The following is a 17,950-nucleotide window of genomic DNA, read 5'->3' on the forward strand; positions in this document are numbered from 1 at the left end:
GAAAATGCGGGGGAGAGAAGGTTTCCGGAGATGGAGAAGACGCTAGATATGCACAGTGTGTCCCTCCCTAGCCAAGGTGAGAGACTGAGTGGATGAGAAAGTGTCGAGGGTGGGGACCGTGCTTTTTGGTTTAAAGAGAAGCAAAAGTCTCCTCCCGCGGGTTCAGTATTTCTATGTGTCAACACGTCTCCATACGATGAAACCGGGCGTCTACACAACCTGGGGTAAACCGGGGAAGTCGGGGTATATTTCAGGGCTCTGACGCGGGGGACAGACTGAGAGGCTAATTTGGCGATATTGGGAGAGGCGAGGCGGGTCAGCCGGACAGTCTAGATTTTCATCTGGCGATGCACAATTTTTGGTGTTGAGTTTAGCTTCATGGGGTAATGCACATCAGAAACCCTCACCTGAGTCGAGTTTCGTTTCACCGCTCCACTTGGGCATGCCACGACATGGCGGTTGGATATTCGTATCCTTTGGCAAATGTGGTCTTCATTCATAGGTCAAGGTCAACTCGGTCCCATCGGCTGCAGAGGGAGGCCGGAATTCCAGGGTCAACACCATCTCTGGAGTGGGAATTTTGGTAGGCCAATGGGGCATCATGCGATTCAACGTGCCTGGCAACCAAATAAGCCAAGCTTTTCTGACTGTGAAGATGATTGGCTTCGTCGGACAACCTTTTGGAAAGGTTTGTTGCTGTTATTACCGGTTATTTCCCCGCCCTTGACCATCGTGAACTCAATTGGTGTCGCCTCAATTGGGTTAATCTTGAGGAAATACGGCACGAAGAGCCTATCGAGGGAGGGGAAGAGTCACAAAGGTAACAACACCAAATGCCACTCATTGAAATGAGCGGTAAGAATGACTACCGATGACAGCTCGACGATAACGAGTGCGCTTCGTGTCGCTTTCAATTGGTGTAGAAACATAGCAGGGAGGGGGTCTCAATGCCACGAGATTGCACAAGCGAGACACCAAGACCCCCTCGCGAAATGAAGGCATCGTGAAATGTGACTCTCCCGCAAAGGGTCCCATGACCAAAATTCTCGGGGTGTTTTTGCTTTGCTTTTACCGTACTTGCAAGGGTAAAAATAGCCTTTCCTCTTCGCTATGACAAGTCCGTGGCAGCCCAGCTGATTGCCATCCCCCCTCCCATGGCAAAACCTCATGCAACCCCAACCGAGCGGCGTCTAACTGTTTAACCTTTTCCGTGAAGCATGGGTCTCTGACGCTTGGATAGTGGCCGTTCCTCGCCTGCAAGATCCGAAATCGCGCGTCGAAACTATTCTCTATCTCGTTTCGTTATCACGCGTCCTATCATTCACAGCACGGGGTCGACCGGCACTTGATGCCCGGTCCAAGACCAAAATAGATCTAGACTCGTCCCGTTATCTCTGCTCCCCCGCATGCCAGGCCCGGAAAACACAACACCATAAACACACGCCCTCCACCTTTGAACGGCGCCGCCTCTCGAAACCGATCACGTGAGCGCTCCCGCAACCGGAGGTTCTCATGTTAGTTGCTCTTATCGTAACCATGACATAGTGACAAGCTACTTTTGAGGATGATCTCAGTGAGGAGGAGTGCGGAGTCGTAGATTGCTGATAGAAAGATATATTTCGACTAGAACCTTTGATCTTTGCCAATAGAAGCTTCTGTGTTGGAAACCATTCTCATCTCTTCTCCTTTTCCATCTCGTCCCTTTACCTACATCACATAATCGCAGAAATGGCACCCTCACCGCGGGTACTCATCATTGGCGCTGGCATCGTCGGCGTCAATGTTGCTGATGAGCTGGTCTCTCGCGGCTGGACCGACATCACCGTCCTTGATCAGGGACCTCTGGACATGCCTGGTGGCTCAACCTCTCACGCCCCTGGTCTTGTATTCCAGACAAACACATCAAAGACTCTCAGCAAGATGGCTACATACACAGTTGAGAAGCTACTATCACTAGACTGTTTCAACCAAGTCGGTGGTTTGGAAATCGCTACTACTCCTGCACGACTGGAGGAGCTCAAGCGAAAAAGGGGATATGCTTACTCTTGGGGCATAGAGGCGAATCTCATCAGCCCTGAGAAGTGTCTTGAGTTGTACCCCTTGCTGGATAAGAGCAAGGTACTTGGTGGACTTCACATTCCTACTGATGGCCTTGCACTGGCTCGTCCTGCTCAAGCGAAGCTTATTGAGCGAACACGAGCAGCTGGTGTCAAGTATCACGGGTCTACAGTGGTCACATCCATCGACCACCACGACGGCCACGTCTCAGCCGTTGTCACAAAGAATGGAACTTTCGAGGCTGATATCGTCATCTCATGCGCTGGATTCTGGGGTGTAGAGATTGGAGCCATGGTTGGCTTACCAGTTCCTCTGACACCGATGGCTCACCAATACGTGCACACAAAGTCAGTTCCTTGCCAGAAGGGCAAGAATGAGGAGCCTAACGGTGCCAAACTACCTATCCTCCGTCACCAGGATCAGGATCTTTACTACCGTGAGCACGGTGATCACATCGGTATTGGATTTTACGGCCATCGCCCAATGCCCGTTGTTGCAGCCTCGCTTGGCGAGACCCCCAAGAACGTCGATTCCAGAAACATGCCATCCAGCCTCCAGTTCACGCCCAAGGACTTCGCACCAGGCTGGGAGTTGTCGAAGGAGATCCTTCCTGCTCTCCGAGAAACCGAGATCGACCACGGCTTCAACGGTATCATGTCTTTCACCCCTGACGGTGGTCCTCTCGTCGGCCAGGCCCCTAACTTTGACAACTTCTACGTCGCCGAAGCTGTTTGGGTCACACAATCCGCCGGTGTCGGCAAGGCACTTGCTGAGCTTCTCACCACGGGCCGATCTGAGATTGACCTCTCCGAGTGCGACATCTCCCGCTTTGAGCAAGTTCAGCTTTCACCCGCCTACGTCGCCGAAACAACATCTCAACAGTTCGTCGAAGTCTACGACATCCTTCACCCTCTTCAGCCCAAGGAGTCACCCCGTAACCTCCGCGTCAGCCCCTTCCACCAGCGCCAGCAAGAGCTTGGTGCCTACTTCCTCGAGGCTGGTGGTTGGGAACGCCCTCACCACTTCGCAGCCAACGAGAAGCTTCTCAAGGACTTGCCTGAGGCATGGAAGCCCGTTGAGCGAGATGCATGGTCGTCTCGATACTACTCTGCTGTTTCGGCGGCTGAGGCCTGGAAAACGAGAACTGCTGTTGCTTTATACGATCAGACTCCTATTCGAAGATTGGAGATCACTGGCCCCGGTGCTGCTGAGCTACTGCAGCGATTGACGACGGGTAACGTTGCTGGAAAGGTTGGCAAGGTGACATTCACCCTGCTCTTGGATACCCATGGCGGCGTCAAGAGTGACATCTTCGTCGCTAGACTCGGAGAGGATCTCTTCCATCTCGGTGTCAACGGTCCCGTCGATCTTCACTACTTCACCCGCGAGGCCAAGGTTCAGACCAAGGCCAGCCCTCACCGAGCAGTCCAGGTCCGCGACATCACCGGTGGTCTCGCCGCCGTTGGCGTCTGGGGTCCTCGCTCCAAGGATCTCATCAAGCTGGTCAGCAAGGACGACTTCTCAGACCGAGCCCTCCCTTACCTTTCCGTCAAGAAGGCCGAGATCTCTGGCATTCCCGTCATTGCTACCAACTTCTCATACATCGGTGAAGAGGGCTGGGAAATCTACACAACAGCTGACAACGGTCTGCGACTCTGGGATGCTCTCTGGCAAGGTGGCCAGCCTTACGGAGTCATCGCTGCTGGTCGCAGTACCTTTAACGCTCTCCGTATCGAAAAGGGTTTCCGATCTTGGGGCACCGATATGACCTCTGAGTATGATCCCTACGAGGCTGGACTTGAGTTCGCTCTTCAGCCTGGCAAGGATGGCTATGTCGGCTACAATGCTCTCAAGGGTCGATCGAGCGAGAAGGTGTCTCGCCGCATTCGCGGTCTCACCATCGACGATGGGCGCTCCGTCATTCTCGGCAAGGAGCCAGTGTTTGTCAAGGGTCGTGCCGTTGGCTACGTGACAAGCGCAGCATTCGGCTACAGCATCCGCAAGCCCATCGCCTACGCATACCTACCCAAGGAAGTCCTCGAGGGCGACAAGGTAGAGATTGAGTACTTCGGTAAGCGAATCAAGGCTACCGTCACATCTCTACCCTTTTACCAGCCCGAGAAGAGCGCATATGGCCAGACCTCGCAGGCCAGCTTCTCCGCTCGTCTGTAGATTATGAATTTTACGATCTCCTTTGTTCTGGGTATTTCATAGTTGTTTCTGCGATTGGGAAGAGGGTTTGTGATGCTGGAATTCCTAGATGGCGGAGAAGTCATGTTATGGGAAAAGTCTTAATAGGCAGCTCACTCTTGCATAATGAGCGATGATTTTTACTAGATGTTAATGAATCATGTTTTACAACTATATCACTTTGTTCTCGGTGAATCTGCTATTAGTTTGTGTTATTTGTAAGTCGGCATTGAGTCTTTCCGTGAGCTGTCTTGGCTGACAAGGATAGTGATCCCAGCTGCCGTTTCTGGAACATCCCAACGGACATGATAGGTCGCGATGCAAGAGCTAGCAGAAAGGAAAGAGGAATAGTTCGATCCATAACGTTGCTTCTCAGATTTGCTTATCAATTCGCCTCGATTGAGACTCGGATAACAATGGTCTTATAAGTCGTACCACGACGAATCATTAGCTCACCCGCTCAACGGCATCTGGGATTCGAGAGAATCCTTCGACAGTAGACGAGATGACTAGAATGCGAGCTTTCGTTACGGATGGCAAAGGAAGCGGGTCTGTCCAGTCGGTTCCTCGTCCAAGCCCGCGAGAAGGAGAAATTCTTGTCAAGATTCACTACGCGGCTCTTAACCCTGGTGATTGGAAACTCGTTGAAGGCGATGTGTTGGATGGACCAGCACAGCCGGGTCTCATTGCAGGCTGTGACTTCGCCGGCACCGTCGAAGACCCCAACGGCTCTGACTGGAAGAAAGGCCAGAGAGTTGGCGGCTGGGTCCATGGCGCAACCTTCGAAGGCATCGGATCTTTTGCAGAGTACATGAACATCGAGGCATCACTCGTCTTTGCCGTGCCCGACAACATCAGCTTGCAGCAGGCATCGACTATCTCACTTGCTTTTGCTACGGCAACGCAAGCTATGTATCAACACTTGTCGTTACCTGAGCCCTACCAGTCTAAAGAAGACCGAGTGGACTTTTTGGTGTATGGTGCTTCCACGAGTGTTGGCCTGTACGCTCTTCAACTTGGCAAGCTTAGTGGTCTTCGTGTCATTGCAGTGGGCTCGTCCAAGAACCGTGACCTCCTCAAACGGCTGGGTGCCGAGGTCACGGTCGACTACCACGATGAAGATTGGGTTGAACGTGTCAAAGAGATTACTGGAGGGAAATTGAGATATGCCCTCGATAACATTGCAGATGGAGGTTCTCCAGAGAAAGTGGCCCGCTGCCTGGCTCACAGCGCAGGATCTAAGCTGATTGCTCTATCGCCACTCGACAAAGAGTCTCTTCACACTGTCAATCCATATGTCAATGCCGAGTCCATGCTCGCTTTTACTGTCTTTGGCAGGGCGTTGGGTGACGAATACACCGTGTTTGATAATACAGGCCCCGAGACACCAGCCGAGAAATGTGCTTGGGAAAAGTACCTACGACTAGTAACGAAGATGCTAGAGCAAGGCGATCTTGAAACAAACCCTGTGAGGGAGGTTGGAACTCTGGATAACGTTACTGAAGCCTTTCAGTTGAGCAGAGAAGGGAAGCTATCGGCAGAGAAAGCTGTTCTAAGGGTCGTAGCAGAAGAGTGAAGCATTGGTAGAAATTATACAATGAGCACGAGATGACGACCAACACGTTCAGATAAACATTGTGATTAAGCTATTGATGACTGTACATGGCATCAGTGACATCCAATAATGCTTGGTCGATATGGATTCCGCGGCCGCGGAACACTCGCCTGCGAGTTGTTTGTGCTATAGCAGATATGAGCTTATCAAAGTGGCGATGAGACGTTATCTGTTAGTGTTTTATGTGGGCCTGACAGTTGAATCGCCTACGTCATTCAGTGGAATCTTGTTTCGCCGTTGCTGAATCGTGCACGCGATGGTAAGGAATGGGTTGCAACTAATGCAAGCCAAACGCAAACAAGGCTTGTCCTTTGCGTCATTCTGCCGTTTGATGGAGCTTGTTTAAAATAATCCTTATCATCGTTTAGATTCGATGAGCGATGAATTCCGCTGATCGTTTTGAGGATGAAGATCAGGAAACGACACAGTGGAGTTTGTTCACTGGGGTAGTTCCCTGAGTGCAGTAAGATTAGCGCTGCAAACCACTCACTTAGGGTAGTTTATGACACGAGACCATCCGTGGAGATGCTCGCGATGAGTTTAATTGGAATTAGCTTTTGGAACCCTTAAAACGGGAGGTCAAATCAAATGCCAAAGGCTAAAGATGTTGTTTTTATGTAACAGCTTCCTCTTTGATCGTAGATACCTTACGCGTCGTGGATTTCCCCAGATAATGCTTGTCCTGTCAAATGCCAAGATGAACATCACGGGTGCCAAGCTGTCAGAGGCTTCTACCGCCCTGCCAAGAAATCAAGCACGGATTTAATTGGGAATATCTCCAATATCTTCAACTTCATTGATACTGACGGTAATTGAAGATGTGCTTGAAATAATCACCACCACAATTAAACCCTGGCATGTCCTTTCGTTACAGACCATCTATCCGTGCGTATTTCTCACCTAAGATTTGAGCGAGGATCAGTACCCAAACTCTATCAATGACTGCATCCCATTCCTCCTCCCATGACACAACTCAAAGTCGGTCCTACCACAGCAAGACCCGTTTATATCCCTTCTCCAGACTCCAGTCAGATAAAACCAACTGTCTCTGCCCAATTAGACCAGCTACAGCCACTGCTCATCGTATGTTAGCCTCGGGATCGGCGGCTTGATAAGAGGCCTTCCGGCTAGCTCGGCTCCGGGCGCGCCCCAATGATACAGGTGCTACGCCATTTGCTGCCAACTGCTCAATTTCACACGCACGCAGATCCAGCAGAGATATTCCGGGGTAGGACTTGAATCTATGACAAATAGATTCCTCAAAGATGCCACTTTCCCCAGACTTGGGAGGAGCCTTTTTGCGCACTTTATCCAGACTGCAGAACATTCACATGTAACACAAGATAAAACATGCGTCGTTGGAGTTGGAGTTGTAGTGAAATCGACGACGATATCTTCGGAGCCGAGGATGCACAAGATCAAGCCACAGCCTAACCTCAGCTCTAAAACTTCCGCTCAGTAGCACTCTTTTCTCTACGTCAGCACGCGACTAAACGGCTGATAGGCTAGTTTCCCTCTCTTCCCTTCCCCTCCCCCCCTGCTCCTTTTTTTGGTGGCTTAAGCTTTGGTTCATTCGAGTGTCCACTTCTTTTGCCCCAGCTGAGCAAAGTGCCGCTTTATCCGTGAGATAGAGGAGCAGCCCCCAGTCTCAAGAAACGGATCACCACAGCAATTCGAACAGTGAAACCAACAATCAAATCAATGCTCCATGTTACGTACCCTTCCTAGGTACCTATCTCTCTCTGCATCCTTCCAAGAAACCACCTTCCGCTTTTCATTTAGGTCCGTGTGAGGGATGGTTCCCCCGTGTTGCCACTTTTGGCACGAGTAGCCCATCGTATATATCTACCATCAGCCCGCGCTGTCTCTGATTCCCTCGATCCTTTGACTCTCAAGACATTGAAGTTTATCTAAGCATCTCACCATGTCGGAAATCCATCCTAAACAAGAAGCCCTCGAGGCTCAGGATACAACACCGCGATATGATGAGAAGCAGGGCACCACTGAGCCCATTGAGGATGGACCCAAGCAGTCGTGGGCGCTGCGCAATGGGCTTACTCCCGGCTCATTCGCTCCCCATGATGATTACGCAAAGGGAACCGCTGAGTTGCAGCGTGAGATGAAGCCTCGTCATCTTAACATGATCGCCATTGGTGGCAGGTCAGTCATTTTCCTTCCCTCGTCATCGTGCAACGCCGGCTTATTGCCGCCCTGCTAAATGATGACGCGCTAACATTGGTCTGGTGTACTCCGTGCTAACCCATTTGCAGTATTGGTGCTGGTTTCTTCGTCGGTAGCGGTTCTGCTCTGCAAACTGGTGGCCCTGGTTCATTGACTATTGGTTTCTTGATCATGGGTGTCATGATCTTCAACGTCGTCTATGCTCTTGGTGAACTTGCTGTCATGTATCCCGTCTCCGGTGGTTTCTATACGTGAGTTTTATCAACCTTCCAATTAGTACGTGCGCTAACAAATCACCAGCTATGCCAACCGATTTGTTGATCCTTCTTGGGGTTTCGCCATGGGTTGGAACTATGTCATGCAATGGGCTTTCGTTCTTCCTCTTGAATTGACAGTTTGCGGCACAGTCATTCAATACTGGGCTCCGCATACTAGCGTGGCTATCTGGGTCAGCGTAAGTTCAACCCCCATGAAGCTATCGTGAGCCTGCTAACTGACATACTACAGGTCTTCCTTGCTGTCATTATCCTCGTCAATATTTTCGGCACTCTTGGTTACGCCGAGGAAGAGTTCTGGGCTGCACTGCTTAAGCTCTCTGCTACCGTCATCTTCATGATCGTCGCTGTGATCCTTGTTTGCGGTGGAGGTCCTTCTGATGGACAGTACAGCACCTACCAGGGCGCCAAGCTTTGGTACGACCCAGGTGCTTTCCAGCACGGTTTCCGAGGCTTCTGCGGTAAGATATAATTCCTCCGTCCCGTGATACTCTTCAGAAACTAATGGATACTAGGTGTGTTCGTCACTGCAGCCTTCTCCTTCAGTGGAACAGAACTTGTCGGTCTCGCTGCTGCCGAAGCCAAGAACCCCGCCAAGGCTCTCCCCGGCGCCATTAAGCAGGTCTTCTGGCGAATCACTCTCTTCTACGTGGTCGGCCTTCTCCTCGTCGGTTTCCTCGTCAACTCTCAGGATCCCAGACTTCTGAACGCCAGCAACAACGAGCCTAGTGCCTCTCCCTTCGTCATCGCTGCCGCCAACGCTCATCTCAAGGGATACGATTCTTTCATGAACGTCATCATCCTTGTTTCCGTCTTGTCTATCGGTGTCTCTTGCGTCTACGGCGGTAGCCGAACTCTTGTTGCTCTCGCGCAACAGGGCTATGCCCCCAGATTCTTCTCTTTCATTGATAAGTCTGGTCGTCCTCTTCCTGCTGTTGTCTCCATCATCGCCATCGGTGCTCTTGGATACATCAGTGTTAGTGGTGATGGAAACACCGTCTTCGTTTGGCTTCAGGCTTTGTCGGGTCTGGCTGCTTTGTTTACCTGGGGCTCTATCTGCCTTTGCCATATCCGATTCCGACAGGCTTGGAAGTACCACGGTCACACTCTGGATGAGATCCCCTTCAAGCACGTCTTCGGAGTCTGGGGCTCTTGGGTTGGACTCGTCCTCATCGTCATCGTTCTTATTGCGCAGTTCTACACTGCCATGACCAATATTGATGGATCACTCGGTACTGCCGAGGGCTTCTTCCAGTCATACCTGGCTCTGCCTGTTGTCATCCTCTTCTATGCTGTTGGATACATCTGGAAGCGAGAGGGATGGAGAAAGGTCAGCGAGATTGACCTTGATACCGGTCGTCGCGAGCATGATTGGGATACCATCAACGCTTATCGCGAGCAGCTTGCCAACGGCCCTGCTTGGAAACGCCTGTGGCATCATCTGTTTTAAATGTATATAGCGATGTCAACATATGTTACAACTGCCTTTTTGGCTATGATCACTTGAATTCATTATGTTTAACATTGAACTATAATCTGATGGTTTTGTAAGAAAGGATCTAGTCAACTAAGCTGTTACAGCCTAGGTCGCTTTACTATTATTCTCTCGTCGAGACTTATTTTCAAGGAAGTAAGAGCTTTCGATCTTTTGGTGGTGCTTTGCCTTATGATGCTGACTTGGAAACAACAGCCCTATTTTAAAAGGCTACGGATGAAGCTCTTTTCTAACCTTCAGTGGTAGACATTATCCATGTCATCAACCCCAACCTGGGGAAGGCGAACAGTGGAAAGACCCTGACTGTTTACGTGTCAGGCATGTATGTCAGGTCTAGGACCAGGTCCCTAGGGGGGGCGGGGTAAGCAGCTACGAGGTTGAACACCAACAGAGATCTCCAGAAACCCCGAATGATACGTTGAAATTACGTGAGCCTACCTACTCATTGCCAACACTCGATTCTCGGCTCCTATTTGGGCAAGCATGTGAATAAAGATGAATCCCAGGTCCAAGATGGGAAAGGAAGAGACTCTGCAGCTCTATCAAGCCATCAGCGAACGGACCCTGGTGATATCTTGGCCAATTTCAGCTTACGATATTTGTCAAGCAATAAGCACTAGCCATGGCTATCGCTTTCAAGCTTCATGGAGATTTTCTAGAAGCCCGGAGACATTTTTTGATACCCGGAGAGATATGTAGTGAGACTTGGCCAGGTGAGAAGTGAATGAACCCCAACGGGAGTTTCTGTAGTATGATAAGTTTCATGGGCATATAAGACCTCCTGTAGTTCCGCTCAATCCTCACAGAAGCCGCTACACTCAGTATCGCCAAATCTACTACGATCGCAGACAGATTATCCAATCTCGTTTTTCATAATGAGCACCAAGAACAAAGCTGACTATCCCTGGGAAATAACCCGAGAGGTAGAACGGCTTCAGAAACAGCATGCCTGGGTTCAGAGATGTCTTGACAACAAGATTGTCTTTGCACCAATGACATTGGATAAAGAAGGACTCAAGATTCTCGACGTCGGGTGCGCCGATGGTAATACTCCGACTGTCAAAGATATTAACTTGACTAACCGGAAGATTAGGAGTTCTGCTTCGTGACCTGAAGAAGCAGGTTTCTCCATCTGCTCAGCTCGTTGGCGCTGATATTGTCGAGGCTTTTCTACCTGCTTCCGAAGAGGGCATTCGATTTGAAGTTTATGACCTTTGTGAATTGCCTAGAGACGAATTTGTTGGAGCATTTGACTTGACACACGTGAGGTACAGCATCCTTGGAGCTGCCAAGGTGGGCTATCAGAAAGCCATTGATCATCTCGCCTGTAAGTGAACGAGGGCGTCTTACTATTTCAAGCCACTCTGCTAACTTCAAACAGCGACGGTTGCGCCTGGAGGTTGGCTGCAGGTCCACGAGCTTGACTTTGATCTAACAGATCGGCCTAACGTAGGTCCAGCGTGGAGAGATGTGAGCAACCTCATCGCGGCTATGTTCGATGGTATGGGCATGGGATCCGATTGCATTCGCAAACTGCCGGGCGCATTCGAGGCAGCAGGACTAGACAACGTGACTGTCCATGCAGTGGATCTGCCCATGGGTAAGCTGCTGGGTGACGATGAGGCTGCCGAGTTATCGTGGCAGCCTTTCGTGATTACCATCCCAAGCCTCATTGAGGGCGCAAAGGGTGAGTCTGATCTTCTAAAGTGTATGAGAATTTGACTGACAGTAACAGCCCTTGGTGTCAAGCTACCCGACTCTACTTATGAGAACTTGGCTGAGAGGTTTGAGAAGGAAGTCAAAGAAGAAGGTGCGATGTTTCGAGCGTTAGTCACTATTGGACAGAAGCCAGCGTGAGTTAGAACATGTACAGTATGCGTAGGATTGAGTATGATCCCTCAACTTGGTATTTGAGCGTGCGCTCCCGAAGCATGGACCCAGCCGCCGAGCTGTCAGCATCCAATTACCCCAGCTTTGCAACTAGTGTCAATTACAAAGACTTTGTCATGGTTATTAACTTGGTGCGGAGTCTCCACCAAACAAAACAGAGGTTGACAGTCACCCCGACGATCGTGATGCCAAGATGTCACCAAAGACCAAATACCTCAATCCAACGTGAGGGGACATGTAATTTTAGCGGCCCGAACAGCCGACGGCTAAATCCTGCTGAGTAGTGCCAATTCAACAAAACTCAGCATTTGTCCCAATTCCATGGAGAATCTCTTCTATTATTATTATACATTTGTTGAAGACCTCGGACAATATGGCCGAAGCAAATTTTGTAGATGTTGAAGCTCTGTTGAGCAACTTGACGCTGGATGAGAAGGTGGAGCTTCTGGCGGGCCAGGGATCGTTTCGGATGACCGGTCTTGAGAAGCATGGAATTCCTGCGCTTATTGTAAGTCTGAGATATAAAGCATGAGAAAATCCATGAAACTGACAGGCTAGACTTCAGATGGGCCTCATGGAATTCGAGGACGGCGGTCGTTCACTCGTGTGAGTACCCCTCAATGTCTGGGTAGCATGAACTAACAGACCGCTAGATGCCGAGTCCAATGCTACCGTCAGCTACAGGAATGGGCGCTACCTTCAACACTGAACTCATCCATAAGATCGGAAGCCTTCTTGGTGAAGAAGCGAAGGTCCGTGGTGTTCATGTCTTGCTAGCACCGACACTTTGCCTGCAGCGCTCACCCTTGATCGGACGTGGTTTTGAAGCTTTCGGCGAAGACCCTTTTCTCAGCGGAACTTTGGGCGCGCATTACATCAATGGCGTTCAAGAGCAAGGTGTTGCAACAAGCGTCAAGCACTATGCAGCTCACGATCAGTCTGACAACAGTATCGAGGACAATGTGGTTATGACCGAGCGCACCCTCCGAGAAGTTCATATGCTACCCTTCCAGCTCGCCCTTCGAGGATCAGACCCCTGGACGATCATGACGTCCTATAACAAGATCAACGGAATCCATGTAAGTGAGGATCCTCTGCTGATGAAGGAGATCCTGCGTGAAGAGTGGGGGTTTAAGGGACTTGTTATGAGTGACTGGTTCGGCACGTACAGCACATCCGAAGCTATCAATGCTGGCTTGGATCTCGAGATGCCTGGACCGACAGACTGGAGGGGAAAGCGCCTCAGCATTGCGGTCAACTCTCGAAAGGTGTCCAAAGCAACAGTCGATACAGCCGTTGAGAATGTCTTGAACCTTGTCAATAAGTGCAAGGCGGGCGAGAAATCAGGAAAGCCCCCTCAGTCGGATACGCCAGAACAACGAGCCCTGATTCGACAGCTTGTGGCCGAGTCGGTAGTGCTACTGAAGAACGACAAGCAAAGGCTACCGATCAAGAACCCGAAGAACCTGAAGTTCGGACTGATTGGAGATCATGTCAAGAACCCTGCTCTTTGCGGTGGTGGAAGTGCCGAGGTTGAACCTTACTATGGCATTACCCCATATGAGGCGATCAAGGAAGTTGTAGGAGAGGAGAATATCACATATACTCCAGGTTGCAATTGTAAGTCACGCATTATGCCACCATCACTACATACGTGCTTACACTACAAACAGCCTTCCGATTTAGTCCCCTCATTAAGGGTCATACACCCCCAGGGTCTGATTCTGAGGGCTGGTCTGTCGAGATCTTTGGAGATGACCCGCAAGAGAACCCCGATGCCAGGGTCCTTGTTTCAACTACAGCCGAGAAGCAGCTGGTCGATGTTCCAGAGAGCTACCACGCGACACTCCCAACCAAATTTTACGCCAGAGCGAAAGCCAAGTACACTATCCACGAGTCGGGAAAGCTCAAGTTCGGCTTCAGCACTTCTGGAAAGGGAAAGCTCATCATTGACGGCAAGGAGGCTATCGACCAGTGGACAAGCCAGCCTCCAAAAACTGACTCTACCCCTTGCTTCAACCGCCTGTCCATGGAGAGGTACTATGAGGGCGAGTTCGAGAAGGGCCAGGTACTTGACCTCGAGGTGCTCCAAGTTAATGAGAGCCTCTCGGGCGGCGTTGGCACTGCACAAACACTCGCTGGTCGCGTTGGAGTTTATGAGCTCTACGACGAAGACCAGGGTATCAAGGATGCCGTGGAACTTGCCAAGAAGGTTGATGTCCCCATCGTTATCACTGGGTTATCATCGGATTTCGAGTATGAGGGCAGCGACAGGAAGCACCTGAGACTTCCCGGTCGCGTGGACGAATTGATATCGGCTGTCTTGGAGGCCAACCCCGATGCTGTAAGCTGACCTTTGTTTAGCCGAAATGCTTAGACTGACGCGTCCCAGATTATCATTACGCAATCAGGGTTGCCCATTGAGATGCCTTGGGAGTCTCAAGCGGCGACTCTTCTTCACGCCTGGTTTGGCGGCCAAGAGACAGGTCATGGCATGGCTGATGTCCTTTTTGGCAAGGTCAATCCCTCCGGAAGGCTCTCACTAACATTTCCCAAATCCATCAAGCATACGCCAGCGTACCTCACCTTCTCTAAGGCGGACTATGACATTGTATATGGCGAGGGTGTCTTCATTGGTCATCGATACTACGAGATGGTTGACCGAGAGCCTCTCTTCTACTTCGGTCATGGTCTTTCGTACTCGATGTTCGATTACTCGAACCTCAGCGTACCTGAGGAGTTCACACCAGCGGCTGATCACCAGATGCGCGTCACGGTCGACATCGCCAACAAGGGCGCCTTTGCGGGTGCCGAAGTTGTGCAGCTATACATCCACCACGCGGACAGCTCTCTTCAACGGCCAATCAGAGAGTTGAAGGCATTTACCAAGGTCACTGTGGGTGTCGAAGAGACCAAGACCGCTGAACTTACTCTTGATAAGTATTCATTGTCATTCTGGTGCCAGGAGGCATCGAAGTGGAAGGCTGAAGCCGGAAAGTACACCGTGATACTTGCCTCCAGCTCAAACCCCAGGGACGAGATTACGCGCGCGGATTTTACCCTGCGCAAGACTTTCTTCTGGAAGGGCCTTTAGATATCTTGGGTACACGCCCATACCGTAGCCTGTCATAGTTAATAGACTGTCATTGATCGCTCAACTTGCATCTTGTTCATTTTCAGTGGAATAGCTCGATGAGACTCTATTTGCGACCAAAGGAAATATAGTATTCTACCTAGGACTGTACATAACCTCTGTTGTTGAAATAATCTCGATACCATCAGGTTTGCCGTTTCTGTGGTAATGAGAGTTGCTCCTGCGTGAACCAGCAACACCAGAACCTACTCCTGGTGCAGTGACCAAAACTTTGTGGTTGCCGTTGTCGAAGCTTTGCTGTGGCTTGGGCCAGAGCGTAGCTTCATCGTCATCGGTGACCTTTCTTCCTGACTCGGAGTCATCTCCAGATTGTAGTTCGATTGCATCGGCTTGCTTGCGACTCAGCTGTCTTCGGCTCTTGATGGCATTGGACCCGCCTGTTGCTCCAGATGGTCCACCGTAGCTGGCACCGTGACTACTGAAGATGCCGGGTAGGATTCGCTTGAAGAATGGCTTGAGGGAGCTGGCGGATGCGCATATAACACAGCCAGTCAATTCAGCATACATCCAGCAAAGCTCATATGCGAGGCCCCAGGTATAGTTGGGGCTGCTGAATAACTTGACGGTGAGAACGCAGTTGTAGATAGCAACGATGATGACGCTGGGGGACGTCAGTACGACAATTGTGCGCTGTAGGAATAATTACTCACAAGCCACCAGTAGTGAACAGAAACAAAAGTGACATTTTCTGACGTCGTGGAATCTGTAACGGGATGACAATCCGCAGCGGAAGCAGCAAGATGACCAAATCCATGACTACGTTGGCAACCGACGCAGCCAAGAAGAAGCCGAACTTGTCCACACATTTGCCCGTCGCTTGAGCGGCAAGGTCCCACGAGGCCTTGATGGGTTGGCAGCCAAAGAGACTAATCATAGCGTAGATGAGGGCATAAAGACCGAAGAGGCTGATCAGGACATAGATGACGATGCGGAAGGTTCGCTCGGGTGAGAGGCGGAGATAGAAGAAGAGAAGAGAGATTTTGGCGAGATCGGAGGACAGCATGTAAAAGATGTTGACGGGAATGGTCCACTGCAAGACGTCAGCCATCTCGAAGACGAAGAAGTGAGTTCCAAAACGTACCTTGAGTAATGATTCGTACTGCGATTGAGTGACCTGCCAGAAGTTGGTAGCACAGCCTCCCTGGGCAACCACTGTCTTTGTTAGTATGTCTGAGCTGACAGGAATGGGACGACTTACTGCCCATGGTGCATGCATAAAAAACCCAACATGCTATAAGCGAAGCGCCAGTGAGGACTGAGTATGAGGTTAGCTCTATTGAACCCTAGATGTGAAAGTAGAAACTTACAGTCGTCAAGACGAAGAGGGTTCTTGAGAAGCCGCACTCTGGTCAAGATCCGGAGTCCATAAACAACCGTTCCAAGCGTAAACAGACAAGCACCCAAGATTATCTGTATAGTCGCAGCACTTCCAGCTTCCCATCTGTCCTGCCCCTTGGGCGGCTCCATCATATACACCTCCTCAGCCATGGTGGTTTACGACTCGGCCGCAACAGTATCGGTTGAGCGTAGCGGAAGAGGTCAAATCAGGGAGGGAAGGGCCACGAATTCAGCGTTGAGCCAACAATCTTCAGCCGGGAGATGATTGAAAGTTAATCTAATGGGAAATCGTGAGATCTGCAAGCTTATTCCTTATTCTGTTTCAACGGCGGACGTTGTCAGGAGCTTTCTTTTTCGTCTGCAACGGCTCCACTACTGTTCATCAAGGATGATCTTCCCGTTACGCACCCGAGGCAACAAGACCGATGTCAGTACTGGGGGCCTGGTAAAGGATTTTATGCCAGACCTTAGGAACTTGTTGAAAACTCGGGCGCCTCACTTGCCACTATGACCTACAGTTCAAGGCCAGCGAAGAGTGAGGCAAGGCCCTCCGCGCTCAAGCTTTGGCACTTTTGCCCTATGAAACGTCCAGCCAACATATTATTCCTTTTTCTTCGTTAATTTCTCCATGTCCAGCGATGTGATTCGCTTGATAAGGAAAGGAAAGTGGGCTAATTGCAACGGTCTTCAGGGGAATCAGCTCGGCATTGGCGGTTTCGACCGAGTGGTTTTGCTTTGTCTGATGCGAGATCCACATTAACAACAAATGCGTGACCTACGATTATCCATTTGGACAGTATGCTAGGCCGCTGGATTGGTAGGATTTCGGGCAATGAGCTGTAAATCATGATGATACGTTCCTTGCAACGAGCCAAGGCCGTTGACCAGCGTTGAGACAATGCTGGCCCATGATTTTCGCAAACATCATCCGACAGCTGCAGATCACTTCTGTAGCGTGCTTGTTATCCGTTATTATATATGGGGCCTGCTTCAGGAACAACAGGGCTGAAATCCCTTGCGTATCCAGGCCACTGGGCTGGGACAGAACATCTTGATCTGTAAAGGGGGCTGCGGCATCGTACTCAGCAATACCTATCCAACACAACACCACAGAATATTGCAATGATTACCAAGCTCCGTTGGGATTTTTCACTCGGGCCTCCTCCTCATCAACGACGTCTTGTACCAGTTTTTCAGCTTCTGCAGTCCCACTGTGTTTTGACGATATGTCACTTTTACTTTCTTTTGTCGCCTTCACCGTCTAGTGATCTGACCTTCTTTCTCTTTTCTCATTCGCCCGGAACGACCTCTCCTCACCCCTGTATCATTCGTAGAAAATCATGTGAAAAGAGAAAACAACAGGCTCCACGTCCTGGAATAAGGATCTGATCCTTGTCAAGAGATCCACGTAAACCCACAAATCTTATTTTCGCTCCGTTGCTAAACTCCTCAGAAGCAGCACTAGAAATGAGAAACACGGACCGGACCGGTGGAGGTTAGGCAAGCCGTTGCCTCCCGTTGACGCTAATGGTAATAACCATCTCGTGTAGGTTTCGTTTGCCGCCTTTGAACAAACCCAAGAGGGAAAAGAAAAGAGAGGTTAAGAGCCTTGTTTCCCCTTTTGCAGACCCACGTCATGCAGAATTAGGATTGGTCAAGATGCATGAGTTGTTCAATCCTTCGAGCCGTTCCCTGCAATGCTCAGATTTCTCGCGTACACAATGTAACTCAACCGGTTCTGCTGTAGGGATGAA

At 50.3% G+C, this 17,950-nt stretch overlaps 6 protein-coding genes across 7 annotated transcripts; 5 read left to right on the top strand and 1 right to left on the bottom strand.

Annotated features, from left to right (window-relative positions):
* The first annotated feature begins 1,595 nt into the window (after positions 1-1,595).
* On the top strand, positions 1,596-4,384 carry FOIG_14374 (uncharacterized protein). The gene has a single exon (XM_031215602.1). It carries the CDS (start codon positions 1,729-1,731, stop codon positions 4,228-4,230), a length of 2,502 nt encoding a protein of 833 aa, XP_031054727.1. The 5' UTR covers positions 1,596-1,728; the 3' UTR covers positions 4,231-4,384.
* Positions 4,385-4,655: 271 nt separating this feature from the next.
* Positions 4,656-5,977, top strand: FOIG_14375 (uncharacterized protein). The gene has a single exon (XM_031215603.1). It carries the CDS (start codon positions 4,754-4,756, stop codon positions 5,822-5,824), a length of 1,071 nt encoding a protein of 356 aa, XP_031054728.1. The 5' UTR covers positions 4,656-4,753; the 3' UTR covers positions 5,825-5,977.
* Positions 5,978-7,549: 1,572 nt separating this feature from the next.
* On the top strand, positions 7,550-9,945 carry FOIG_14376 (uncharacterized protein). Of its 2 annotated transcripts, XM_031215604.1 has the most exons (5): positions 7,550-8,023; positions 8,134-8,295; positions 8,345-8,498; positions 8,552-8,780; positions 8,835-9,945. In XM_031215604.1, exons 1-5 carry the CDS (start codon positions 7,788-7,790, stop codon positions 9,767-9,769), a joined length of 1,716 nt encoding a protein of 571 aa, XP_031054729.1. In that variant the 5' UTR covers positions 7,550-7,787; the 3' UTR covers positions 9,770-9,945. The 2 variants fall into 2 exon arrangements, with proteins under 2 accessions (XP_031054729.1, XP_031054730.1); XM_031215605.1 differs by having other exon boundaries at positions 7,550-8,295.
* A 744-nt stretch (positions 9,946-10,689) lies between these two features.
* Positions 10,690-11,671, top strand: FOIG_14377 (uncharacterized protein; the record flags this gene model as incomplete). Its single annotated transcript, XM_031215606.1, has 4 exons — positions 10,690-10,858; positions 10,908-11,141; positions 11,196-11,501; positions 11,550-11,671. The coding sequence occupies 4 exons, from the start codon at positions 10,690-10,692 to the stop codon at positions 11,669-11,671; spliced, it is 831 nt and encodes a 276-aa protein (XP_031054731.1).
* A 406-nt stretch (positions 11,672-12,077) lies between these two features.
* On the top strand, positions 12,078-14,860 carry FOIG_14378 (uncharacterized protein; the record flags this gene model as incomplete). Its single annotated transcript, XM_031215607.1, has 5 exons — positions 12,078-12,212; positions 12,263-12,310; positions 12,358-13,324; positions 13,378-14,048; positions 14,097-14,860. 5 exons carry the CDS (start codon positions 12,078-12,080, stop codon positions 14,796-14,798), a joined length of 2,523 nt encoding a protein of 840 aa, XP_031054732.1. The 3' UTR covers positions 14,799-14,860.
* A 23-nt stretch (positions 14,861-14,883) lies between these two features.
* On the bottom strand, positions 14,884-16,346 carry FOIG_14379 (uncharacterized protein; the record flags this gene model as incomplete). The annotated part of the gene is made up of 5 exons (XM_031215608.1): positions 14,884-15,459; positions 15,509-15,888; positions 15,940-16,010; positions 16,057-16,113; positions 16,166-16,346. 5 exons carry the CDS (start codon positions 16,344-16,346, stop codon positions 14,934-14,936), a joined length of 1,215 nt encoding a protein of 404 aa, XP_031054733.1. The 3' UTR covers positions 14,884-14,933.
* Between the last annotated feature and the right edge of the window lie 1,604 nt (positions 16,347-17,950).

The sequence above is a fragment of the Fusarium odoratissimum genome, assembly GCF_000260195.1.
Source record: "Fusarium odoratissimum NRRL 54006 unplaced genomic scaffold supercont1.40, whole genome shotgun sequence".
NCBI lineage: Eukaryota > Fungi > Ascomycota > Sordariomycetes > Hypocreales > Nectriaceae > Fusarium > Fusarium odoratissimum.